At 47.4% G+C, this 26726-nt stretch overlaps 1 protein-coding gene across 2 annotated transcripts in view; it reads right to left on the reverse strand.

Moving 5' to 3' along the window:
• TBC1D8 (TBC1 domain family member 8) overlaps positions 1 to 26726 on the reverse strand; it is a 139793-nt gene that overhangs the window by 22642 nt on the left and 90425 nt on the right. For both annotated transcript variants that reach the window (XM_055539453.1, XM_055539455.1), the window contains exons 5-15: positions 26389 to 26629; positions 18068 to 18275; positions 14527 to 14721; positions 13446 to 13613; positions 12024 to 12174; positions 10486 to 10700; positions 9756 to 9873; positions 6465 to 6750; positions 5440 to 5569; positions 5214 to 5312; positions 3922 to 3990 (exon numbers count right to left, since the gene is read on the reverse strand). In XM_055539453.1, coding sequence (XP_055395428.1) covers positions 3922 to 3990; positions 5214 to 5312; positions 5440 to 5569; positions 6465 to 6750; positions 9756 to 9873; positions 10486 to 10700; positions 12024 to 12174; positions 13446 to 13613; positions 14527 to 14721; positions 18068 to 18275; positions 26389 to 26629 — 1880 coding nt within the window. The remainder of the gene's footprint in view (positions 1 to 3921; positions 3991 to 5213; positions 5313 to 5439; positions 5570 to 6464; positions 6751 to 9755; positions 9874 to 10485; positions 10701 to 12023; positions 12175 to 13445; positions 13614 to 14526; positions 14722 to 18067; positions 18276 to 26388; positions 26630 to 26726) is intronic.

The raw sequence follows: 26726 nt of genomic DNA on the forward strand, positions 1-26726 counted from the left end.
CTCAAAATTCTCCAAGGAAGGCTTCAACAATATGTGAATTGAGAACTTCCAGATGGTCAAGCTGGATTTAGAAAAGGCAGAGGAACCAGAGATCAAACTGCCAACATCCAATGAATCATGGAAAAAGCAAGAGAATTCCAGGAAAGCATCTACTTCTGGTTCAGTGACTATGCTAAAGCCTTTCTTTGACTGTGTGGATCACAACAAACTGGGAAATTCTTAAAGAGATGGTAATATCAAACCACCTTACCTGCCTCATGAGAAACCTGTATGCAGGTCAAAAAGCAATAGTTAGAACTGGACATGGAACAACAGATTGACTCAAAATTGGGAAAGGAGTATGACAAGGCTGTATATTGTCACCCTGCTTATTTAAGTTATATGCAGAGTAGTACATCATGAGAAATGCTGGAGTGGATGAAGCATAAACTGGAATCAAGATTGCTGGGAGAAATATCAATAACTTCAGATACGCAGATGACACCACCCTTATGGCAGAAAGCGAAGACGAACTCTTGATGAAGGTGAAAGAAGAGAGTGAAAAAGTTGGCTTAAAACTCAACATTCAAAAAACTAAGATCAGGGCATCCAGCCCCATCACTTCATGACAAACAGACGGACAAACACTGGAAACAGTGAGAGACTATTTTGGGGGCTCCGAAATCACTGCAGATGGGGACTGCAGCCACGAAATTAAAAGACGCTTGCTCCTTGGAAGAAAAGCTATGACAAACTTAGATAGCATATTAAAAAGCAGCGATATTACTTTGCCAACAAAGGTCTGTATAGTTAAAGCTATGGTTTTTCTAGTAGTCATGTATACACGTGAGAATCAGACCATAAAGAAGGTTGAGTGCCGAAGAATTGATGCTTTTGAACTGTGGAGTTGGAGAAGACTCTTGAGAGTCCCATGGACTGCAAAGGAGATCCAACCAGTCAATCCTAAAGGAAATCAATCCTGAATATTCATTGGAAGGACTGATGCTCCAATACTTTGGCCATCTGATGCGAAGAGCCAACTCATTAGAAAAGATCCTGATGCTGGGAAAGATTGAAGGCAGGAGGAGAAGGGAATGACAGAGGACAAGATGGTTGGATGGCATCACCAACTCAATGGACAGGAGTTTGAGCAAGATTTGGCAGATGGTGAAGGACAGGGAAGTTTGGCGTGCTGCAGTCCATGGGATTGCAAAGAGTTGGACGCAACTGAGCAACTGAATAACAAATGACATGACGGATGTTAACCTACTGTGAATCATTTTGCAATATATGTAATTCACTATGCTGTACAGCTTACACTTAATGCTGTAGGTCAATTATATCTCAATGAAACAAAGAAAAAAAAAGAATTGCATTCAGGCAAAAAAGAAAGATGACTTTAAATTCAGAATAAAAATGGATTTCACTAAGTACACACTGTTCATCTTTAATAGGAAAGAGTCTGTAAAAAAGACAGTCAGAGAAGACTGTGTTAACACAGAGAACAGTCACACCTGTACATCCCAGGCTTAGGAAAGGATGCAGGGAAGTTAAGGCCACTCTTTAATCCTTAATGAGAACCTATCACATATTTATTCAGCGATGTAAGGGTATCTCTTTGTGGCCCTTTCCCTGGGAAAATGAACCTCTGGTTCAAAAGACAAGAGACACATGCAAAATCCAACTAGGGAACCTTGTATCTTGCAATGACCCAGAGGGATGGGATGGGGAGGGTGGTGGGAGGGGGGTTCAGGATGGGGAACGCATGTACACCTGTGGCGGATTCATGTCAATGTATGGCAAAACTAATACAATATTGTAAAGTAAATGGCCTTCAATTAAAATAAAACAAAAACAACAAATAAAACAAGCATTAAGATATATGAAGTCAGAATGGATGTATGTATGTGTATGGTTAAGTCGCTCTGCTGTCCACCTGAAACTACAATATTGGTAATCAGCTATAAAATAAAATAAAAAGTTAAAGAAAAAGAGTACTCCCTAATAAACATCCTGAACACCCCCCAAAAAATTAATTAATTAAATATATGAGGTCAGACTACAAAAGCCAAGGACATTCAGAGATGGTCAGGAGCAAGAGCTGAGGTGGGGGACAGCCTGAGGGTTGCTCTGCGGGGCGTAAGGATGGCCCTGGGTGCACACAGGCGGTGCCTCAGGTTGTGCCACAGAACGAGACGCCGTGCTTATGATGCTGTCTCACTGAAACTTCTTTTGGAAGCGTTATCTTGGAATTGGCATTGTAGTCACAGTTAAGTTAACATTTGTAGTCAGCCCTACACAAACGAAGGGCCTGCAGAGCTAACAACAAATACGAAAATAAATTTCACCCACATCGTTCACAGAAAAGATAGAAATAGGAAACAGGAAATGGCTGTCTGTCTTCTTTCTCTGTATGAAAGTTTAATAATATGGTTAGTACTTAATGCAGTTCATGGTGAACTTAAAGCAATCTTTTAAGTTATATAAGTTCAGATGTCTGATGTGTCTTATTCTCCCAAATTGAGAACAGTCAGCCCTAAAGAAATTAGACTCTTCGTGCTAAATATCACCTTGGTTTACCTGCTTTTGTGTTTCTAGTGTTCCCTGTTTTAAGTCCTTGACAAAGAGAGGTGGGGCATGGGACACCAAGTCACCATTGACTGTGTATTTTCTCTTCATGCAACAGAGAAAACTATAAAACTTGAAAACTAGCGATGTTTACAGGAGTCCTCATCACACATCCTGCTGATGAGGGGTGAGGAATGCCAGCAACTGACTGAGCCAGCCACGTGCGTCAGTGACCGCAGCAGGCAGTGACGCGACGGCTACAGGAGGGTCAGACAGATCTGTGGCTCCACTCAGAGCCTACACGCTGCTCGGGACTATTTCAAGTACACGGCAATTCAAGTTCAGAGGGACCAAGGGCTCAGAGTCCCCACCCGAAGAGCTCCAGTGGCCAGACTCCTCTGGGTCTGCCACTGCTCTGCTGGCCTGCGCTCTGCTCCTCTCCCCTTCACTGCCGAAGCTGTCAGGAGTGGGTCCACTGTCAGCCTCTCTTCCCCATTTCTACTGACTGTTTCAAGCAAGAAAATTTCTAGGAAGGCACTTGAAAATGGTCTTTGCAGGATGATGTAAGTAGCAAGAGCTGGGAATCCACCTAAATACCCAAATATTCAAAATACGGTTTACTGTATTAAGTACTGGGGCTTCCCTAGTGGCTCAGATGGTAAAGAATCTGCCTGCAATGGGGGAGACCCAGGTTCAATCCCTGGGTTTGGAAGATCCCCTGGAAAAGGGAATGGCCACCAACTATTAAGCATTACCAACAGGACAAGTTGTAAACTGATTTAAAAATAAGATCATATGGCAACATGAAAAAGTATTAATAATAGCATCAAGGAAAACAGAACATAAATAAGCATCCAGACCAGCCCCACAAACCAAAAAATATGTATACACGTCTTGTAGGTGGTGTTATGAGTAAAACGTACATGAGGTGATACAGGAAACTACATTCAATACCTTGTAATAATCTATAATGAAAAAATACATATATGTGTATAACTGAATCACTGTGCTATACACCAGAATCAAAGACAACATTGTAAATCAACTATACTTCAACTTAAAAAAATAATAACAGGGAAAAAATGGATACGAGGAGACAGTGTAGTAAGAATCACTGTTGTGTCCACGGCTGACTGGGAGCTGCCGTTGGGCAGTGCGGGATGCGTCCCCGTCACTGAGGGCCTCTGGGCCGAGCGCAGCAGCATCCGTGCACGGGCTCAGCAGGCACCGTCAAGCCAGAGCCGGCTGGCAGGGGCCGCCCCAGCCTCGCTGCACTCAGCAGGCCCATGCTGGCCCTTCCCCGCCGCAGGTGGGCAGCCTCGGCTGCGGCCTGACTCAGGGTCTGTCGCTTCCTCACCCCACTGAGTCTCCTACCTTGAATAAATCGTAGAGCTCCTCCAGGTCTTCAGGAAGGACAGAGACTTCTGGGATAACAACTCGGAGCTCGAGGAAAGAACAAACAGGCATGGAGTGAATGCTCTGCCTGCCCTGGAGGATCAGGGGTCAAGAAGGCGCGTCCCCTGGAGTGGACGCCGGGCGCCCAGATCATCCAGAGATGGCTTTATGGAGACTTTCTCAGGGCTTCATCCTCAACCTTTCTCATTCACACATCCAAGACTCAGGACAAGCGTTTAAATACTTGCAAAGAATCAAACACTAGCAAGGCTAGAGCTTGGGTGCAAGTTCCTGCAGCATAATCACCAGCTCTACAGGCCTGGACTTCCCTGGTGGTCCAGCGGTTAAGAGTCAGCCTGCCAGTGCTGGGGACAAAGGTTCGATCCCTGGTCTGGGAAGATCCCCACAGGCCACAGAGCAGCTAAGCTCCCATGCCGCAACCACGGAAGCCCGTGCACCCTAGAGCCTGTGCTCCACAGTGAGAGACGCCACAGCAATGAGAAGCCCTTGAACCACAACTGGAGAGGCGCCCCCACTCACCACAGCTAGAGAAAAGCCCACGCAGCAGTGCAGAGCCAGCTCAGCCAAAAATAAATGAATAATACATAGATATTTTTTTAATTATGTGCACTTAGTCCTGTCCGACTCTTTGTGACCTCACAGGCTGTAGCCTGCCAGGCTCCTCTGTCCATGGGGTTTTCCTGGCAAGAACAAATATTGGAGTGGTTTGCCACGCCAGTAGTAGTGGCCCCTAAAAAAAAAAAAGACTGCAGGCTCTGGGCACCGGGCAACTTCTATATTGTCCCTTATTTAACCCCACATGATGAGTGTTGTTATCCTCATTTTACAACCAGGGAGACAGAGGCTCACAGTAGTTAATTTGCTCACAGTCTGTCTGACTCTAAAACTAAACCCACGCCGTTTCTCCACTAGCTCACCGCTGTCAAGCTGTTGTTAGTTGCTCAGCTGTGACCGATGCTTTGTGACCCCAGGGACTGTAGCCCCCCAGACTCCTCTGTCCATGGGATTTCCCAGGCAAGAATACTGGAATGGGTTGCCTTTGCCTTTTCCAGGGCATCTTCCTGACCCAGGTATGGAACCCAGGTCCCCTGCATTGCAAGCAGAATCTTTACCATCTGAACCACTTAGTTGTTAATTTAATGCAAAAAAAACCCAAAAGCTGTCACTCTCCTGTCGGGAGGCAGCAGGAGGCCCAGCTCGGGTCGGCCCCGGCCGCCGGGGGCTGTGGTTCGGAGGTGGCCTCTACTCACCACGTTCTGCTTCGTGGTGTCCTCGTGGCCCTGGAGGACTCGGATCCTGTGCCTGCAGCGCATGTGCTCGATCTGAGCCACAGACTGGCCCCCGAATTTCTGCAGGGGAGAGAGGGAGCACTTGCTCACAGAACCCTCCCTGCATCCAGACAGCAGACAAGCAGCAGCCCCCAGCAACTCCCTGGAAGTTCACCTCCCGAGAGACCTGGGGGTGGGGCCCAGGTACCTCGTAGGAGTCCCGGATCAGGTCTGCGATGTCGGTCACGGGACACGGCTCCTGGTCGTCAGAGAAGAAGGCGTGGTGGCTGCCAATCGGGGGTCCCGGGCTGTCCTCGTTCTTGACGTGGTCCAGAAACCTGGGCGCATCAGACACCAGGAAAGCACGGGATCACCATCCCTTCCCCCACCCTGGCCACCTCGCAGCCCCCACCACCTTCACAGGCGCCCCCAGACATGGGCAACAACTGTCAACGGGCTCCTCTGTCTCCCGTCTCTGTGAAAGGCCAGGCCGCTACAGCTACACTCATTCTAGAGAAAAGGAGAAACGAACGTGAAGACGGACATGGTGCCCCTGGAGCCACAGGAAGTTTTCCTAGGTCTCTGACACTCTGGCTTCCCTGGTGGCTCGGACAGTGAAGAATCTGCCTGCAATGTGACACACCCAGGTTTCAATCCCTGGGTCGGGAAGATCCCCTGGAGAAGGGAATGGCAACCTGCTCCAGTATTCTTGCTTGGGAAATCCCATGGACAGAGTCTGGTGGGCTACAGTCCATGGGGTCGCAAAGAGTAGGACATGACTAAGCGACTAACACTTTCACTTTTTTGACTCTCCAGTGATGTAAATACTGTGTTTCCACAGTATTCTGAACAGGAACTTGTCATTTACCAGCCTCGCCCTCGGTTCCACATGTCCCCGGGCTAGCGAGCTTTGCCTTCACTGCAACACACCCGTTTCTGTGCCCAAAACGTCCACATCCCCCAGCTGGCTTCCTGAGGCCCATGTTTCCCTGTGCCCGCCTGCCCTCCTTCCATTCAAGGTCACTGGAGGTCCATCTAGACTTAGGACACCTGAACCTGTTCAGAGAAAGACAACAGTACCCTCACCTTCCTGCCTCTTGGTGGACAGGAGTGAGGGAAGGTGGCTAGGATGACAAGGTCGCCGATGGCTTGGCCCCAGGGGACCACAAGCTGGCAGAGTGGAGGGCAGCCCCACAGTGACGGCCCAGTCCAGCCGCCGGCTCCCCGCCTCACCTGCTGAGGACCATCAAGGCCTGGCTGTCATCCTTGCTGCTGCACAGGCCCTCGGCAGTGGCCTCCAGCACAGCCAGTCCCAGCTGGAAGATGGCTTTGATGCCATCGTAGAAGAAGCAGTCGACCACATTCACGGCACTCTCCAGGGGCATGATGCTGAGGAAGAGCGTGAGGAACCAGGACAGGGAGATGGATGCCAGGGCTGAGAGGTCGTGCATGTGCTCCGCCAGCTCAGGGAGCTGCTCCTTGATGAGCTCCTCGAAGACGGACTGGTCCACCTGGGCCCCTGGGGAAGGAGCCACGGAGACTGGCTGCGGAGGGAGTCACTCCCTCTCAGATTAGAGCTGCTCTGAGACACACAGAACCATGACACAGGATGGGAGTCCAGGAAAGGACTCACACTTGGTTCACTGACTTCTGATGTTTGGACCAAGGTGATTCAATGGGGGAAGGATAGTATTTTCATCTGGCATTTTCAAAAACAGTGCTCCTATCTACAACAGCTAGGACACGGAAGCAACCTAGATGTCCATCAAAGTATGAATGGATAAAAAAGCTGTGGTACATGTATACAATGGAATATTACTCAGCCATAAAAAGGAACGCATTTGATTCAGTCCTAATGAGGTGGATGAGCCTAGAGTCTATTATACAGACTAAGTCAGAAAGAGAAAAACAAATATTGTATATTAATGCATATATATAGAATCTAGAAAGATGGTACCTATTTGCAGGGCAGCAGTGGAGACCCAGACATAGAGAACAGACTTATGGACACAGTGGGGGAAGGAGAGGAAGGGACGAAAGGAAGAGAGTAGCCTTGAAACATATACACTACCATATATAAAACAGAGAGCAAGTGGAAATTTGCTACATGACTCAGGGAGCCCAACTGGTGCTCTGTGACACCCTAGAGGGGTAGGACTGGGTGGGAGGCAGGAGGGAGGTTCAGGACGGAAGGGACATATGTATACCTATGGCTGATTCATGCTGATGTATGGCAGAAACAACACAATATTGTAAACCAATTACCCTTCAATTATAAATAAATAAAATAAAACAGTGCTGAACCAAGTGCCCACCTACGTGGGCGGGGGAGGGAGAAGGGACCCCTCTTCCTACCTCAAACCATTCAGAAAAATACGTATGAAATGTGTCATGGACTTAGGTATAAAAGCTAATGCTAAAAAAGCATCTAAAAGAAAATACAAGCAAAAGGCTAAAATTTCTTAGGACACAAAAGCATTAACCATAGAAAAATTATGAATTGGATTTCATCAAAATTAAAGACTGGTATTCTTCAAAAGAGACCATGCATAAAATGAAAATGCAAACTTCAAACTCAGAGAAAATATTTGTGGTAACTATATCTGACAAAGGTTTTGTGATCAAAATAAAAATCAAGAACTGATGCAACTTGATAATAAGAAATCAATAAACAAATCTTTTTTTTTTTTAAAAAAAAGGCAAAAGATTTGCACATTTCTAAAGTGACAAATGACCAATAAGCACAGAAAAATAGGTTCAACATCATTAACAATGATCAGAGAAATGGAAATGAAAATCACCACGATATACCACTCTCACCCACCAGAATGGATAAAATTAAAAAGACAGAAAATTCCAAGTATAAACAGGGATATGGAGCAACTGGAACTCCCATGCGTTGCTGGTATGAGATAATGTGAATACGTTTTGTCCATTTTGGAAAACTGACAGTTTCTTATAAAGTTAAGCATACATCTGTGACCCAGGAATTCTACTCCTGGGTAAATCCTGAGAAAAGTGTCAATATATATTCCAAAAAGACTTATACACGGATGTTCACTGGGACTTATAAGAAGAAACTGGAAACTCCGATGACTGGGATGAAAGCGTCATGGTGTGAACGCACCATGAAATAGCACGCAGCAATGAAAAGGACCTGCTGATGCACCAACAGTATCTTGAGTGAAGGAAGTCAGAACATTCTCTATTACATTTATTCCAAGTTCAAGAACAAGCCAAGTAAACCTGTGGTGACAGAAATCAGTACCGGGTGTTGAGTGTGGCAGGGAACTCTGTGGGTTGTAGCAACGTTCCCTGTACTGGGGAGGTGGTCACATTATTATGGAGGGTCTGCTGCTCACTGCTGATTACCATCTGTCCCATCACCCAGTGAGGGCTTGGGCAGCAGGCCCCCCAGTGACCTCGAGGTTCTGGTTACTCCTTGCTGCTCTGTACAGCATTAAGTACCTCCCTTGAAATGAAGGGAAGAGGGAAGCAAACCAATTAGCCACTCAAACAGAGGAAGGGAGCCAGGAGAGAAGTCAAAGGCCACCTCCTTCCCATCCAGCCCTCCCCTGCTCCCGGTGGTCATCATACTCCCTCAGTTCTTAGACCTCAGTCTTCAAGCCTCTTCTTCCTGCCTTGTCCCTACATCCAGTCCTTTGCCAAATTCCATCTCACACCAGTTCTGTTTCTGATGCCACGGCTGCCATCCTAAGTTCAGGCCATTCCCACCTCTCAGTCTGGATTACTATACGGTGTCCCTAAGAGTATCGCCCGGCCAGAGCAATTTCCGTGTCATTTTCTCCATGAGGAGATAGCTGGATCACAGACAGGGTGCAAATTCAAATCTCAACCACACGAAGGTCAGCAGCGCACATGCCTGGGCACTGAGGGGTCACACACAGGCTTACCCAGAGCCCGGGCAGCCACAAATGCCCTTTCTTACCCAGCCTGGATAAGTGAGGAGTCTCCTCCTCTGCCCTTTACGTCGGGCCTCAAGGGTCTCCATTATTGCTCTACTCCCTCCATCTGCTACCTGCAAACTCCCTGGGGACCAAGAAGGAGACCTCCTCTCTTTCCAGGCCTCAGCATCAGTAAAAAACCTCTGTGGTTTTCACTTTTGGACTTGCTTTTTGAACCTAGGAATTTTTCTTTCCTTAAGTTCAGCTATCCATATAAAATAATTTTTCTTTATCCAAAAATCTGTAAGAGGGGACTTCCCAGGGATCCAGTGGTTAAGACTCTGCTCCCACTACAGGAGGCATGGGTTTGATTCCTGGTCAGAGAACTAAGATACCTCACGCCACACAGCACAGCCAAAAAAAAAAAAAAAAAAAATCTGTAAGAGTTTGTGGCAAAGAAGCAGTTGGGTTACCACATTCCACCCTTTTGCCAAAACTGTGCAGAGAGTTACATCAGTTAGTTTCGAAGATTCAAGAGTCAGACAGTGCTGGTGCAGAGACTAGCCAAGTCTCTTTATAACCACCCCGAGGGACAGAGGGGAAGGGAGCAGACAGTTACCAATGACTCGGTGGTTGAAGTAGTCGGGCAGCATCCGCTCACACACAGCCACCAGCAGCCAGAAGGCTTCCTCCTCCTTAGCATACAGCAGCAGAACGGAGGTCAGGATGTTCATGGACTGCTCAGAGGATTCACAGGGGAGCGGACAATTACTGACCAGGTCATGTGTACCACAGAGACATTCAACAACACACAAGGCCAAGTGATCCACAGAAGTCCAGACTACACAGATGAGAGATGCAGTATACCCAGCCAATCAAGACTGAGCTGGAATGACCAGTTATCAACGTGGGCCTCACAAGACCCACTGGGTTGAATCATCAGCCGCTGCTTTGAGCCTGGCCCCCAGGGAGTGATGCTGGGCTGGGCTGTGGAGCACGCCTTAGGCTCAGAACCCAACCCCACTAATCTCTGTGTCTATGTTCAGATTTAAAAATAATCCTGATGACTTCTGTACGGTTTAGAGGTAGGACGCTCCAGAGCGGCTTCATCAATACCATCCTGCAGTGGAGGCTGGGAGGCCATGAAGGCTGAATGGCCTCCTAAGGACAGGGGCCAGCTCATGCCATGCTCTCCTGGGCACTGGGTAACACTCCTCCCACATCATCAGCGTGTCTGACTCCATGAGACCGATTCCCTCCACAGGACAGTCCTTGGTACAAATGGCTAGGAACATGGCACCTGAGGCCTGGGTGGTTGGCCTGGGACGGCCCTGCAGCGCCCAGCTCACCTGGCAGTACCCGATCTTAGGGTTCCTGTGGGCATAGGCCGTCAGGACTCTCCTCAAGGCCGCGATGCCCGTTTCGTTTTGGAAGGCAGGGTGCTCTGGCAAGGAACGGTGCAGGTCCCGCTCTATCTCCTCCGTCACCAGGCAACACTTTCCCATGGACTCCTCCACCAGGTTGCCGTAGTAACCGGGATGCGCGGCAAGGTCCGTGACGGCATCTGGTGATTTACAAATAACATTTCAATGTTAGGTGGCAGCCTGGATGGGAGGGGAGTCTGAGGGAGAATGGATACACGTATATGTATGGCTGAGTCCCTTTGCTGTTCAACTGAAACTCTCACAACACTGTTAATTGGCTCTTCTCCAATATAAAAATTTTTTTAAAAAAAATAACATTTCAAGGGGGGCTGATTTCTGGGAGAGAGTCCACATGGGGAGGGGCCTGTCCTGCCGGAGGACCTCAGTGGGATCTCACTATCTAAGCAACACAAAATAGTTAAGACCACACATGACCAAAAGGAACTTCACTTCTGCTTTAAAAACAAAGGAAAAATGAAGTAATATGGCTTTTCTAAGAATAACCTTACAGATAGAGGGGGAGAAGAGCTCATACTAAAAATAGCTTTATACTAATATACTTATAATCAGTTGTATTCCTCAGTAACAGATGTATGTGGCCTATCTGCCACAACAAGAGAAAGCCTGTGTGCACCAACGAAGACTCAGTACAACCAAAAATAAAGTACAAATTAATTTTAAAAAAAGCTATGGAGCACATGTTCTGTGGAGCACACGAGGAGGCCCGTAAGGCTCCCAGAAGGGTCTCTGAGGAAAGTGGAGCCCTGGCCGCTATCCCCCCAGCACCTCGAAAGGAGCAGCAGTCACACCCTGGACCGCAGGGCCCTCCCTTCCTGCTGATCGGCCCCGTTCCTTCACCGGGTGGCGCCACACGGCTCACAGAAGGCGCCTCTGGAGACCTGGGCCCCAGGCTCAGCCCAGCCACCGGCGAGCGTCAGATAAGAGACACCCCAAAGCAGCAGAGGGAGAGTCCCAGATCCAGCGAAGCAGGAGGAAGATGCGGGCAGGCTCTGTGTGCATTCCCCGCAGCGGGGGCACCAGGAGGACGTGTCCCCAGAGGGAGTTATGTAAAGCACACAAGTGAACGACTTTTGAAGATGTTTTCAGGTCTCTAGACATCTAGACACTGCATGTCCAGGGCGTTCTGAACAGAATTCTAAGGACGATGAAGAGACTCATAAAATCACGGCTGAAGGGGAGGCGATCCCTCTGCCAGACTTCACGCTGACCAGGGACCCCACAGCCCAGAGGTTGCCGCAGCCTGGCCCACAGTCCACACAGGAAGGTCCCAAGGCCCCAGCCGGGCATGTCACAGGCCGAGAGGACCCGTCTGCATGCGTGCACACACATGCACAAGCACACACGCACACACACACTCCCCACCCCCCCTACTCAGGTCAGGCCTCTGTCCTGTGTCTGCTCCATAAATAAAAGCTGGGCCTGGAGACCCCGGAAACCCTCACCTGAGAAAAGAAGCCAGAGTCTGCCGCGCAGGCACTCAGGGATCCCCATGGCCACCAGCTTCCGGATCTTCTCTGTGCGGAACATGCACACTGTCCTGCCATACTCCGCGAAGTGGTCGTTCCAGAGGCTCACCTTGATCTGTTCCCTGGACTGGAAGCAGAAACACGCTCGGCGTACGAAGAGGCACCGTCCACAGCCCGTCACAGAGGGTGCTCCCTCAGCTGAGAGAGGACCCACTTGTGCCAGGCAATTCACTGGGCAGACACCTCTGAACGTCCAGCAGCATGCGGGATGTAAAGGTCACCAGCCCTTCAGGAATTCAGAGTCCCGTGGGAGACCTGACGTGAATAAAATGCCATTTCCTTGGCAAAGTAGATAGTAAGAGTGTGCTCATCCGAACTGCTATGGGAACACAAAGCCAATGGCGGGCGGGGCGGGGGTGGGGAAGCCTCTCAGGATGTCCATGCCAAACCAGTTTCTTAAACAGGTCAGCTCAGAGGGCAGAGGGGAGCCAGGGGCTCTCATGATTTGCCTGGAACTTCCTGACAGCCAGAGGAAAAATTGCCAACTGGAAAAAAAATGACATCGTTCTCAGTAGCAGAGATGAGAAAGAGACCATGTCTCTAGGCAACTGGAAATCTTTTCAAACTATGAATTTTGAAAATTCTTTAGAATTCCTAGCTGGCAGGAATGTTTCCATGCCTTTTAAACAAGAAGTTTATATATGCTCTTAATAATCTGTATTCTCCAGTCATGGGAGAGGTGCACACATATAGTCAATATTCTTATTTGTTGAAACAATGAGCATTCAGTGAGCATCTCTGAACAGCACATCAGAAGGCTACACCCTGAATAAATAAAGCTAACAATCCGTGATACATGAGACATTAAGCGGCTGAGGGGCAGATATCCTGTTCACAGCCACCCTGGTACTGGCGGTGCCCACACAGCGTGCCTCCTGCCAGGGCACCATCTCATAGCTCGGCTTCTAGTCTATTTACCACTCAAGCACTGCCCACAGAGTCTCCCTGCAGAGGAGAAAACAATCACAAGTGTAACCAAGGTATTTTTAGTTTAGTAAAACTAGAAAACAGCCAGGGGCCAAAAAAGAAGCGCTGTACCAGGAGTCCCGCTGACACCACTGGATAAAAGGAACCAGACTTGTTCTGCACCTGGAAACCCCACAAGGAGAGCACGGATAGATGCTCCCTGAAGGGCAGGTGGAAAGTCACTGCCCCCCGACGTCCCACATCCTCCACCCACCCGGAAGCGTGCAGGCCACTGGCATCTCTGCCCTCTTCCACTTTTTGCCAATGAGGTGCCCAGGGTTGCCTAGTAACCTGTGTCAGGCCCACCCCAGGAGGGGCCTGGAAGCCACGCCCCACCACCTCCATGTGCGAGGGTGGAGCCACGTCACTCACCAATCTCAAGTCCGGGCTCTGGCTGCCCGACTGCCGGAAAGCCTCGGGGTGCATCCGTGGGCTCATTTCTTTCTCCCTTTCCTCGCTATTTTGCGAAGACACCATCTCAAGACCCCCAAACCTGTGGTTGCCACTGCACAAGCTTGTTGAATGAAACACGGGTGAGGTCTGCATGGGAAGGAAAAAAAAGAATGACAAAAAGAGAAAGTCACTGCTTTAGTTACGGGGCAGTCTTTGTCTTTGGATGTGTGAGTATAATAAACATGCCTATCTGCTTGGGACTTACGAGAAAGGCAGTCTAACACTAGACGCAACGGAGATGATCCTCAGGAAGGAGCATGGTCCACGGGGCTTTCCCAGCACCGCTGCTCCCTGGCTCACAGAATATGGCCCCACGCGGGACCAGGGAGGAAACATCGCACCCTCAGCATCTAGACCTGAGGATGGGTGTCTGGAGAGAGCGGCTCTAGGGAACTGAGAGACTTCCTCTCCTTTCCTCCTGTCACTACTCAGATGAAAAGAGGTCCAGAAACAAGGAGGACGGGTGTGAAAGAATCAGGGACTAGGTCCAGCAGACCTGGATCTCCTGTGGCAGCTGTCCAATCTTAAAGACACTGAATCATCTCTTTGGGCAACTTACATCTGCCCCCAAATACTATAACATCATCCCCTCCAACCTCAGGGGGATGAGAGCACCGACCTCTCTAATAAAGAGGGTGTCCACTCACCTGTGTGTTGATTCCCCAAACCCTCCAACCTCTGAGAAGATGGCCTGTTGATCCCTGACACCTGAGTGTACCCCATCAACCCCTCTAACCTGTGAGCCCCATTAGCCCCTCCAACCTGTGAGTGAGTCCCCTTTAACCCCCTCTAACCCTGCCATACCCCAGTCAGGACACCCAGCGCATTAAAGATGATATCAGATTGTCTGCTACCCAGGTCCAGCATCACTGACGTTTTTCTGGTACCCAAGTGGGTCATCGTTACATGCACTCCCCTTTGAAGACACCTGCCCTAGAGGTGCTGGGGGAAAAAAAGGGATTTTCCGTTTACAGACTCCTGCTGTCTCCAGGGATCATACCAGCTCCTCATCCAGGGTGGTGTCATAGTGCACAGGGTGGTCGGCATGCACCAGCTTCAGTCTCGCCAGCAGACCCTCCACCAGGCTGTCACGATCTCTGAGCTCAATGAACTGGAAGGCCATCTTGCTCCGGATGCTGACGATGATGGGGTTTGGCAGCAGACTCGTGTCCTCCATTTTCTCGATGCTCACAACCTGTTGCAGACAGTCACGCGCACAGAGGCAAAGCAAGAGAGAAGAGGGGCAGGAGTTCAATTGCAGATTCAGGAAACAGAGAGAGAAGGACAAACCCAATAACTGCAATAAGGAACCAGTACAAAGTTAGAAAGTATGGGATGTGGTGTATTTACAACAGCCCAAAGTGGGAGTAATTCAAGTACCCCTGGCTGGATTAACGGATGAGAACAAAACCAAAACATGGGTCTACACACAGTAGGACATTATTCAGTCTTAAAAGGGATGGATATTCTTTTTTTTTTTTTTTTGCCAAACCATGTTGCATACAAGATCTTAGTTCCCTGACCAGGGCTTGAACCTGTGTCCCCTGCACTGACAGGCAGATTCTTAACCACTGGACCCAGGAAGTCCCAGAAAGGATGGATATTCTGACAGGTGCTGCAATATGGATTCACCTTGAGGACATTCTGCTAAGTGATACAGCCAGTCACAAAATGACAAATTTTGTAGGATTTCACTGATACAAGAGACCTACAGGGGTCAGGGCTTCCCAGGTACCTCAGTGGTAAGGAATCCACCTGCCAATGCAGGAGACATAAGAGATGCAGATATGATCCTTAGGTCAGGAAGATTCCCTGGAGGAGGAAATGGCAACCTACTCCAATATTCTTGGCTAGAGAATTCCACGGTCACAGGAACCTGGCGGACTATAGTCCATAGGGTCACAAAGAGTTGGACATGACTGAGCACAGGGGAGTCAGGATTCATAGAGGCAGAAAGGACGGTGGTGGATGCCTGGGGCTGAAGGAGGGGGATTTGGGGTGCTATTGTTTAATGGGGACAGGGTGTCAGTTTGGAAAGATGAAAAAATTCTGGTGATGGTTGCACAAAATGTGAATATACTTAATACCACTGAACCATAACACTTAAAAATAGTTAAAATGGTATGTATGTATATGTTCAGTTCAGTTGCTCAGTCATGTCCGATTGTGACCCCATGGACTGCAGCATGCCAGGCCTCCCTGCCTATCACCAACTCCCAGAGATTACTCAAACTCATGTCCATTGAGTCGGTGATGCCATCCAACCATCTCATCCTCTGTCGTCCCCTTCTCCTCCTGCCCCCAATCCCTCCCAGCATCAGGGTCTTTTCCAATGAGTCAACTCTTTGCATCAGGGGGCCAAAGTATTGGAGTTTCAGCTTCAGCATCAGTCCTTCCAATGAATATTCAGGACTGATTTCCTTTAGGATGGACTGGTTGGATCTCCTTGCAGTCCAAGGGACTCTCAAGAGTCTTCTCCAACACCACAACTCAAAAACATCAACTCTTCAGTGCTCAGCTTTCTTTATAATCCAGCTCTTAAATCCATACATGACTAAAACCATAGCCTTGACTAGATGGACCTTTGTTGGCAAAGTAATGTCTCTCCTTTTTAATATGCTGCCTATGTTGGTCATAACTTTCCTTCCAAGGAGTAAGCATCTTTTAATTTCATGGCTGCAGTCACTATCTGCAGTGATTTTGGAGCCCCCCAAAATAGTCAGCCACTGTTTCCACTGTTTCCCCTTCTATTTCCCATGAAGTAATGGGACCAGATTCCATGATCTTAGTTTTTTGAATGTTGAGCTTTAAGCCAACTTTTTCACTCTCCTCTTTTACTTTCATCTAGAGGGTCTTTAGTTCTTCATCGCTTTCTGGCATAAGGGTGGTGTCATCTGCATATCTGAGGTTATTGATAACTCTCCCGGCAATCTTGATTCCAGCTTATGCTTCATCCAACCCAGCATTTCTCATGATGTACTCTGTATATAAGTTAAATAAGCAGGGTGACAATATACAGCCGTGACGTACTCCTTTTCCTATTTGGAACTGGTCTGTTGTTCCATGTCTAGTTCTAACTGTTGCTTCCTGACCTGCATATAGGTTTCTCAAGAGGCAGGTCAGATGGTCTGGTATTCCCTTCTCTTTAAGAATTTTCCACAGTTTGTGGTGATCCACACTGTCAAAGGCTTTGGCATAGTCAATAAAGCAGAAATAGATGTTTTTCTGGAACTCTCTTCCATTTTCTATGATCCAGCGGATGTTGGCAATTTGATCTCTGGTTCCTCTGCCTTTTCTAAGAACCAGTTTGAACATCTGGAAGTTCACGGTTCACGAACTGTTGAAGCCTGGCTTGGAGAATTTTGAGCATTACTTTGCTAGTGTGTGAGATGAGTGCAATTGTGCAGTAGTTTGAGCATTCTTTGGCATTGCCTTTCTTTGGGATTGGAATGAAAACTGACCTTTCCCATTTGCTGGCATACTGAGTGCAGCACTTTCAAAGCATCATCTTTTAGGATTTGAAATAGCTCAAATGGAATTCCATCTCCTCCACTAGCTTTGTTCGTAGTGATGCTTCCTAAGGCCTACTTGACTTCACATTATACATATATAATTTTAAAAATAACTATATAAGGAATTCTTGCTCTGTTCTAAGGGCATTTGTAAAATGAAGTCATCTGCTGCAGAAAAATGGTGGTCAATCACATGAATGAAAAAATTGAGTTTTTCTGAATACTGCTTAGTCTGTACATTATAACAGCAAGAGTTTGGAAGTCTTGACATTTGACAGAGCTGTGGGTCCTGTCACTACAGACATGCCCCAAAACCACAGGACTGAGGCTCAGCAGATCTCAAAGCAGACTCCGCTTCCAAGAAGAGAACTCTGGAATTTTATAGCTGGAAAGTAACAGTGTTAGTTGCTCAGTCGTGTCAGACTCTTTGCAACCCCACGGACTGTAGCTCATCAGGCTCCTCTGTCCATGGGATTCTTCGGGCAAGAATACTGGAGAAGGTAGCCATTCCCTTCTCCAGGGATGGTTCTGACTCAGGGATTGAACCCGTGTTTCTTGCATTGCAGGTGGATTCTTTACCATCTGAGCCACCAGGAAGAGAAGCATTTTTCTAAATTTTTATGTAAAATTCTAGAAGGATATACAAACGAAGCAACTTGACATTTCTTTTCAAAAGGTGATTTTTTAATAGGTCACTTTTTTCTCTTCCCTCCTGGTGGGTGAAAGGGAGGACTCCTTCCTAAGGGCTGTTGGAAAAGCTTTCATTGCTAGGCATGAACATTTTAATAAGAGCTTTATCAATAATGTGGAGGCCAGGGTGCCTGTTCTCACCATTCACATCTATGCAAATTTCAGGTTGCCAGGCAACAACAGAAAAAAGCAGGGGTCCCTGGTCAACTCAGGCCAAGCATCCCTCTAGACTTGCCCATCCTCAGAGGCAGAGCCTTGCCCTGTGAGCATCCATCCCCTCTGTCTCCTAGCAACCACGGCCCCCCCGCGCCCCGCCCCATGGGAGGACAGCAGGTCTACCTCTCTGAGCGGCAGGATGACTTTGCAGCAGCCGGCCTCCTTGCTGGCAAAGCAGATGTAACTGTCAGAGGTGAACATCTGCCCGGCGGTGTGACAGCGGCTGAACGGGGTCCAGAGGGAACAGTCCAGGACGGCGTGCAGCTTCTCCCGCCTTGGCAGCCTGAAGAAGGCCCGGAAGAACTCATTTTGTGCCCTAGCTTCCAGGTCCCTGGCAAAGGAGGGAGAAGGGAGAGAGGCAGACATGGTGACTGAACTCACTGCTAAGTCGCTTCAGTCGTGTCCGACTCTGTTCGACCCCATAGACGGCAGCCCACCAGACTTCCCCGCCCCTGGATTCTCCAGGCAAGAACACTGGAGTGGGTTGCCATTTCCTTCTCCAATTCATGAAAGTGAAAAGTGAAAGTGAAGTCGCTCAGTCGTGCCCGACTCTTAGCGACCTCATGGACTGCAGCCTACCAGGCTCCTCTGTCCATGGTAGATTATAAATAAAAACACTTTTAAACCCCTGGCACAACCTGATATAGAAGGCGATGCAGAAAGGTGCTAGGCCCCCAGTTCCTGCCCCTCTCCAGCCCCCTCCCCACCCCACAGACAACCTTTGGAGTGAGAAGCAAAGGCCGAACAAGTCACCTCTGCAGAGGTGACGCAGCAAACACAGACCAGGGCAAGTCTGCCTTCCTGGTTTGAGTAACACCATGAATTATCTATCACAAAGCAAATGTGTAAGAATCTAGTATGAACTCTCCTACTCTGTTGGTGGAAATGTAAATTGTTGCAGCCTCTATGGAGAACAGTGTGGAGGTTCCTTAAAAAACTAAAAATATGCTGATGTTTGATAGAAACCAACACAATACTGTAAAGCAATTATCCTTCAATTAAAAATAACTAAATTTTTTAAAAAACTAAAAATAGAGCTACCATATGACCCTGAAATCCCACTTCTGGGCATATAGCGGGAGGAAATGGTAACTCGAAAAGATACGCATACCCGTGTTCATCGCAGCCCTGTTTATAAGAGCCAGGACGTGGAAGCAACCTGAATGTCCATCCACAGTTGAACGGATAAAGAAGATGTGGTATATATCATACATACAGCAGAATATTACTTATACATTAAAAAAAAGAATGAAATAATGCCATGTGCAGCAACAGGGATGGACATACAGAGATTATCATATTAGATGAAGTAAGACAGAGAAAGACAAATACCATATCTATCACTGATTTGTGGGATGTAAAAAATTATACAAATGAATTATTTACAAAACAGACTCACAGGCTTAGAAAACACACTTACGGTTACCAAAGGGGAGAGGCAGGTTAGGGGTAAATTAGAAGTTCAGGACTGACACACACACACAGTGCTATATGTAAAACAGGTAATCACAGGACCGACTGTATAGCACAAGGAACTCTTCTCAATACTCTGATAATCTATATGGAAGAAGAATCTTAGAAAGAATGGATATACGTATATGGGTAACTGAATCACTCTGCTGTGAGTCTCAGTGAACTCCAGGAGTTGGTGATGGACAGGGAGGCCTGGCGTGCTGCGATTCATGGGGTCGCAAAGAGTTGGACACGACTGAGCGACTGATCTGATACCTAAAACTAACACAGCATTGTTAACCAACTATTGTGCTTGTGCTAACCACTTTGGTCGTGTCTGACTCTCTGTGACCCCATGGACTGCAGCCCGCCAGGCTCCTCTGTCCATGGGATTCTCCAGGCAAGAAGACTGGAGTGGGTTGCTATGCCTTCCTCCAGGGGATCTTCCCGACCCAGGGATCAAACCCATGTCTCTTGTCTCCTGAACTGAGCAGGCTTGTTCTTTACCGCTGAGCCACCAGGGAAGTATCTAATATAAAATCAAAATTAAAAAAAAAAAAAAAAGATCTAGAGATAGAACCTTAAAGTGCCAGTGAAAAGCAGAGGCCGGCCGCCCAAGGAGCCTGCACACAGCTACTGGCTTCAGGGGCCCCAAAGCTCTCTCCTGAGATGAATTGTGTGAGGTCCCCCTAAACAGTGGGCTATCCTCATCTCACCCCATCCTTTACATCTTCAGAATTGATATTTCCTGGTTGAAGTGTCAGGGCCAATCAATCTGTTCCTCATTCCCGCCCTCTGGGAAGCCCCCTCCCAGGCCTTGCCCCGCTGGCCCCCTGGATCCCGCACCTGCATCGGGAGGGTCAGGCCTTCCTCTGGAGAGTCCTGTCAGCCCCATCCCCTCCTCCCTGCTCCCCTAGGATGTCCGGGCTCCCTCTGCTCTGTGCCCCAAAGTCCCAGGGGAGCACCCGAGCAGCAATCATGACTAACCCGTAATCCGACCCTAAGGACACCTTTCAAAGCCAGTATCTGGGAACGGAAATAAAGCTACATCAACAAAAGGGGGAGGAGCATTCCAGCCCCACACTGTGCCCTGAGCAAGAAGAGCCTGTTTTCCTCAAGTTCAACCTGGGCTGTCCTGGCAGTATGTCAAGTTGACTGAGTCATTACCTGTTTACGTCCACAGGCTGACGTCTCCAGGACAGAGAGCTGCAAGTGAGAACCTGCCAGGAGCTGGTGGGCACGACATGCCTTTCACTTTTGGAGGAAGTCACTCAAGTGCAGTGACCGGCAAAATACGCCATGTACCAAGACCCTGACATTCACCTTGGGGCCCCAGATACCCGAGGGCCAGGCAAACCCACCACTGGCCATCGCTGGGGTCCTCTGTGCCCTTTCTCTCCTCTCCTTTCTACAAGTTTCCAGAACTTGGGGGTGGGGCTGACAATCTGGTGGAATTCACCTGTTTCTGGAAGATTCTCAACACAGATGAGTTTTGTTCCAAAATAGATGACGTTTCCCAAAGGGTCCTAAGTGCCACAGGCCTTCCATTTTCTTTTCCTTTGCTCATTTCTACCCCAAATTAAAAATGCCACCCCTGGAAGTACAGTCATACACCAGGAACTGTGTGAAGAATCACCTGCGATCCCAAACCCGTGGACAGACCAGAGCACTTCAGCTATAAGCTGGCTTCCCCTGTCTGTGTGCAAACGTGGTGAAAGACGCCAAGGCTCTCCTTGGTGGTTCCCATGAGTGCTTTTCTTTCTGTTCACATTTACTGATTTGGCTGCACCAGGTCTTGGCTGCATCACGCAGGATCTTCAATCTTCACTGCCGCAGGCAGGATCTTTGGTTGAGGCATGGGACTCTTAGTTGCGGTATGTGGGATCTAGTTCCCTGATCAGGGATCGAACCCAGGCCCCCGGCATTGGCAGCACAGTCTTAGCCACTGGACCACCAGGGAAACCCTCCATGAGCTCCTGAACAATGCATACAACAGAGATGGCTTTCTTCATTTTTAACAGATCTTTGTAAGCTGGACTAAAAACACTCAGGTATCAAATTATATAGAGACAACTAAAGAAATACAGGAGAAAGATGATACGGGAGAGAGACGACCCTCTGTACTGGGTTGTCTTCTGGGCCCTGAGACAGAGCGGACACAGTGATGGGAAGCCTGGGGCCAGAGGTACACAGAGGAGCTAGGGGCTGGGAGTCAGAAGACCAAAGGGTCCCCTTTCATAAGAGGGGTGAGCAGCATCCAGCCTCCACAAAGGACCCTCAGATTATCAGAAATGACACAACACCAAGTGAAATTCAGTGGGACTTTACCCGAAACTCCACTTTTGTTTTCAAAAGCGATCAATTTACAACATACACATGGCAGGAAGGCTCTTTGAATCCTTTCTGAACACATGGAAACTCTGAGACACTGCTGCCATTCAGACACCACTAATTAAAAAGACACACACTCCCCCAAATGCCCTCAGTGTTCAAAGAAGACAGCAGACACTGCAGCCGGCCAGGCTCCTCCGTCCATGGATTCTCCAGGCAGAATACTGGAGTGGATAGCCATTCCCTTCTCCAGCGGATCTTCCTGACCCAGGGATCAAACCTGCATCTCCTGCATTGGCAGGCAGAATCTGTACCACTGAGGCCTCAGGGAAGCCCTTAAGGAATAATAGCAGTGTTAAAAATAGATGAATGTTTTTCAAAAACTTTTAATGAGGAGTGGCTCCTAAAAGAATTAAACTAGAATTACAATATGATCCAATAATTCTACCGGTGGGCGTGTGTCCAAAAGAACTGAATGCAGAGTCTTAAAGAGGTATTTGCACACCCATATTCACAGCAACGTTATTCAGAACAGCCAAAGGGAGAAGGAACTCAGTATCCACTGAGTAAGCAAAACGCAGTACATACGTACAATGGAGTGTTGTTATTCAGTCTTAAAAAGGAAGGAGATTCTGACCATCTACAGGGTGGATGAACCTTGAGGACATCAGGCAAAGTAAAGTAAAACAGTCTCTCACACACACACACCACAAACAAATTCTTCAGGATTTCACTAGAGGAGGCAGATCACAGAGACAGAAAGTAGAAGAGTGGGTGCCAGGGACTTGGGGATGGGTGGGGAGTCAGTGTTTAACGTGGACAGAGTTCGATTTTGAAAGATGAGATCTCTAAAGATGAATGGTGGTGATAAGTACACAGCAACATGCATGTACTTACTAATAATACCACTGAACCACAGGCTTAAAAATGGTTAAGATGATCACTAATCATGAGGAAAATGCACATCAAAACTACAACGTGATATCAGTGGGCACAGGTCATAAGAGTCATCATCAAAAAGACACAAATATTAGTAAATGTTGGTGAGGATGTGAAAAAAAAAAAAAAAAAGGGAAACCTTTACATTGTTGGTGGGAATGGAAATTGGTGCAGACACTATGGGGAAGGGAAGAGTATGGAAGTTCCTCAGAAAACTAAAAGATCATATAACCGAGTAATTCCACTAAGATCATGGCATCTGGTCCCATCACTTCATGGCAAATAGATGGGGAAAAAATAGAAAAGTGACAGACTTCATTTTCTTGGGCTCCAAAATCATTGCGGATGATGACTACAGCCATGAAATTAAGACATTTGCTTCTTGGAAGAAAACTTGTGACAAACCTAGACAGCATATTAAAAAGCAAATATCACTTTGCTTGCAAAGGTCTGTATAGTCAAAGCGATGGTTTTTCCAGTACTCATGTATGGATGTAAGAGTTGGACCATAAAGAAGGCTGAGCGTCGAAGAGCTGATGCTTTCAAATTGTGGTGCCGGAGAAGACCATTGAGAGTCCCTTGGACAGCAAGGAGATCAAACCGATCAATCCTAAAGGAAATGAACCTTGAATATTCATTGGAGGGATTGAAGCTGAAGCTGAAGCTCCAGTGCTTTAGCCGTTTGATGTGAAGAGCCAACTCACTGGAAAAGACCCTGATGCTGGGAAAGATTGAGGGCATGAGGAAAAGGGGATGACAGAGGATGACATGGTTGGATGGCATCACCAACTCAATGGATGTGAGTCTGAGCAAACTCTGGGAGATAGTGAGGAACAGGGAAGCCTGGCATGGGGTCACAAAGAGTCGGAAATGACCTAGAGACTGAGCAACAATTCCACTCCTGGATATGTATCCCCCCAAAAACAGAAGCAGTAATTTGAAAAGATACATGCTCTCCAATGTTCAGAACAGTGCTATTTACAATTTCCAAGACATGGAAACAGCCTAGGTGTCCACCAGCAGATGAGCAGATAAAGATGTGGTGTGTACACAATGGAATATTACTCAGCCATCTAAAAAGAGTGAAATTTTCCCATTTAACAACATGGATGGGATGGACTTGGAGGGCATTATGCTAAGTGAAGTAAGTCAGACAGAGAAAGGCAAATACCATATGATAGATACCCTTTATATGCAGAATCTAAAATACAACAAACTAGTGAATAAAACAAAAAAAGCAGACTCAGAGAGAACAAACTAGTGGTTACTAGTGGAGAGAGAAGAGAGGGAGAGACAACACAGGAGTAAGGGATTTGAAAAACAATTATTGTGGGATAATATAAAATCATACTGGGGATTTCTCTGGTTTCCAGCAGTTAAGACTCCATGCTTCCCCGCCTAGATGTCCATCGACACATCAATGTATAGAGAAGTTGTGGTACATGTATACAATGGAATATTGCTCAGCCATAAAAAGGAACACATGTGAGTCAGTTCTCGTGAGGTAGATGAACCTAGAGCTTGTTATACAGAGTGAAGTAAGTTAGAAAGAGAAAAACAAATATCATATGTTAACACATATATAAGGAATCTAGAAAATAGGTACTGACGGACCTATTTGCAGGGCAGGGGTAGAGACGCGGACGTAGAGAACAGATCTGTAAACACACAGGGGAGAGGGGCGGCGGGACGGACTGAGGGAGTGGCGCTGACACGCACACCACCGTGCGTAAGTGGACAGCTCGTGGGGAGTCGCTGTGCAGCACGGGAGCTCAACCGCTGCTGTGCGACAGCCACGGGGGTGGGAGGGAGGCTCAGGAGGGAGAGGACATACGGATACTTACAGCTGATTCACTTTATTGGATGGCAGAAACCAACAACACTGTAAAGCAGTTATCCTCCAATTAACAATAAAAAATTTTTAAAAAGACTCCAGGCTTCCGATGCATGGGCTTCCGTGGTAGCTCAGAGGTTAAAGAGTCTGCCTCCAGTGTGGGAGACCTGGGTTTGATCCCTGGGTTGGGAAGATCCCCTGAAGAAAGAAATGGCAACCCATTCCAGCACTCTTGCCTGGAGAATCCCATGGACGGAGGAGCCTGGTAGGCTACAGTCTACGGGGTCACAAAGAGTTGGACACGACTGAGCGACTTCACTTTCTTTCTTTCCAATGCATGGGGCATGTGGGTTTGATCCCTGGTCAGGAAGCTAAGATCCTTACAGTGTGGCCAAAACATAAAAACTAAAATTAAAAAATCATGTGTGTGAAGCTTTTAAAAATAAAATAAAATTTAAAAATAAATAAATAAAAAATAAAATAAAATAAAAACTGTAAAGCACAGTAGAATTTAAAGACTTTCATTCATTTTCAAAAAAGTTTCAAAAAATAAAATAAAAATGGTTAAGATGACAAAATTTGTATTATGTGTCAAGAACTAAAATGGTGTGTGTGTTCTTTGTGACCCCCATGAACCGTAGCCCACGAGGCTCCTCCGTCCATGGGATTCTCCAGGCAAGAACATTAGAGTGGGCTGCCATTTCCTCCTCCAGGGGATCTTCCCAACCCAGGGATCAAACTTATATCTCTTGGGTTTTCTGCATTACTACCAGCACCAGCTGGGAAGCTATGTGATGTGTATTTTACCAAAATAAAAAAAATTTTTTTAATGATGAGCAGTATTCAGAAAACAGAGGTGACTCTGTAACTACATCAAAAACATCCAGCCAGGGCAGCACTTCCTGGGAAACTTGCTTTTCAAAGGATCACAAACGTGAACTCTTACAAAGGCATCAGCTCTATGGTTACCCAGTTAGAACCATGAAGGCAGAAATCAGAATCAAGCTCAAACATCACAGTTTGAATCTTGAATAACAAAGTCAAACTTCTTTAAAGTGGCAACTACCTCAGAAGTCCTCATGTCCAGGATCTATTGGGAGCCAACAAATAACAGAGAATGTCAATTACACTCTTAGTAAGGCACCTTTCTTTTCATACTGTTCATGGGGTTCTCACAGCAAGAATACTGGAGTGGTTTGCCATTCCCTCCACCGGTGGACCACGTTTTGCCAGAACTCTCCACAGTGACCTGTCTGTCTTGGGTGGCCCTGCACATCAAGGCTCCATAGCTCCACTGACTTATACAAGGGCCTTCACCACGACAAGACTGTGATCCATGAGGGGGATCAACTTTCTTAAGACAAATTAGGACCAAAAACATCCAGCGGTTCTGAAAGCATCTTCTATAAAGTAATAGGAAAGAAAAACAAAATATTTTTAAATGTGCACTAATAAAGTTTCAGGCTGAATAGAATTCTATCATGAGGTTACCCGTATTGAATTTCCTGGAATTTTTTTTTTTTTTTTGCTGTGTCACATGGCTTGCAGCTTAGTTCCCCAATCAGAGCTCAAACCCAGGATCATGGCAGTGAGAGCTAGCAGTCTTAGCTATGGTACCACCAGGGAAGTTCCTGGAAGTATTTTTTTATGAAAATCAATTTCGAAATAATATCTGAAAAGAAGGAGAAATTGGATCCAGGAATCAAAGCCTACTGCAAAAAGGAAATGAAAAACCATCACTGCCAATCACACGGGAAAAACACGGATTATGTCACGAGGGAAATTTCAATCTAATGCAATGAAGCTAACAAAGCACATGTCCAGGGAGGTGGTGCCTGGGCCGTAAGCCCCCGAGGGGTGAGGGAAACCCTGGGACGCAAGCTCCTACCTCTTGGTGATCTGGCTGGGCTCCTGCAGACCCGGGTCCAGGTCGAAGCCCTCATTGTCCAGCAGCCTCCGCAGCGTCACGTCGGCCAGCTGCTCCATGATCTTGAACACCTCGTCCAGGTTCAGAAACATGGAGAAGTCCCGCTCCTTGTTCTGGGTGGTGATGCGGATGGTATCCGTCAGAAAGACATTGGATGTCCTCTCCAACCTCTGGACGTCAACCCAAGGGACGACAAGTTTAACTAGAAGAGAAAAACAGCAAATACAGATTTTACCCTCAAATGTAACCCAAATTTGAATGCATCGGTGCAAAGCTTTTCCTGCAGTGGAAATGCAAAT

The sequence above is a fragment of the Bubalus kerabau genome, chromosome 11 (assembly GCF_029407905.1).
Source record: "Bubalus kerabau isolate K-KA32 ecotype Philippines breed swamp buffalo chromosome 11, PCC_UOA_SB_1v2, whole genome shotgun sequence".
Taxonomy (NCBI): domain Eukaryota; kingdom Metazoa; phylum Chordata; class Mammalia; order Artiodactyla; family Bovidae; genus Bubalus; species Bubalus kerabau.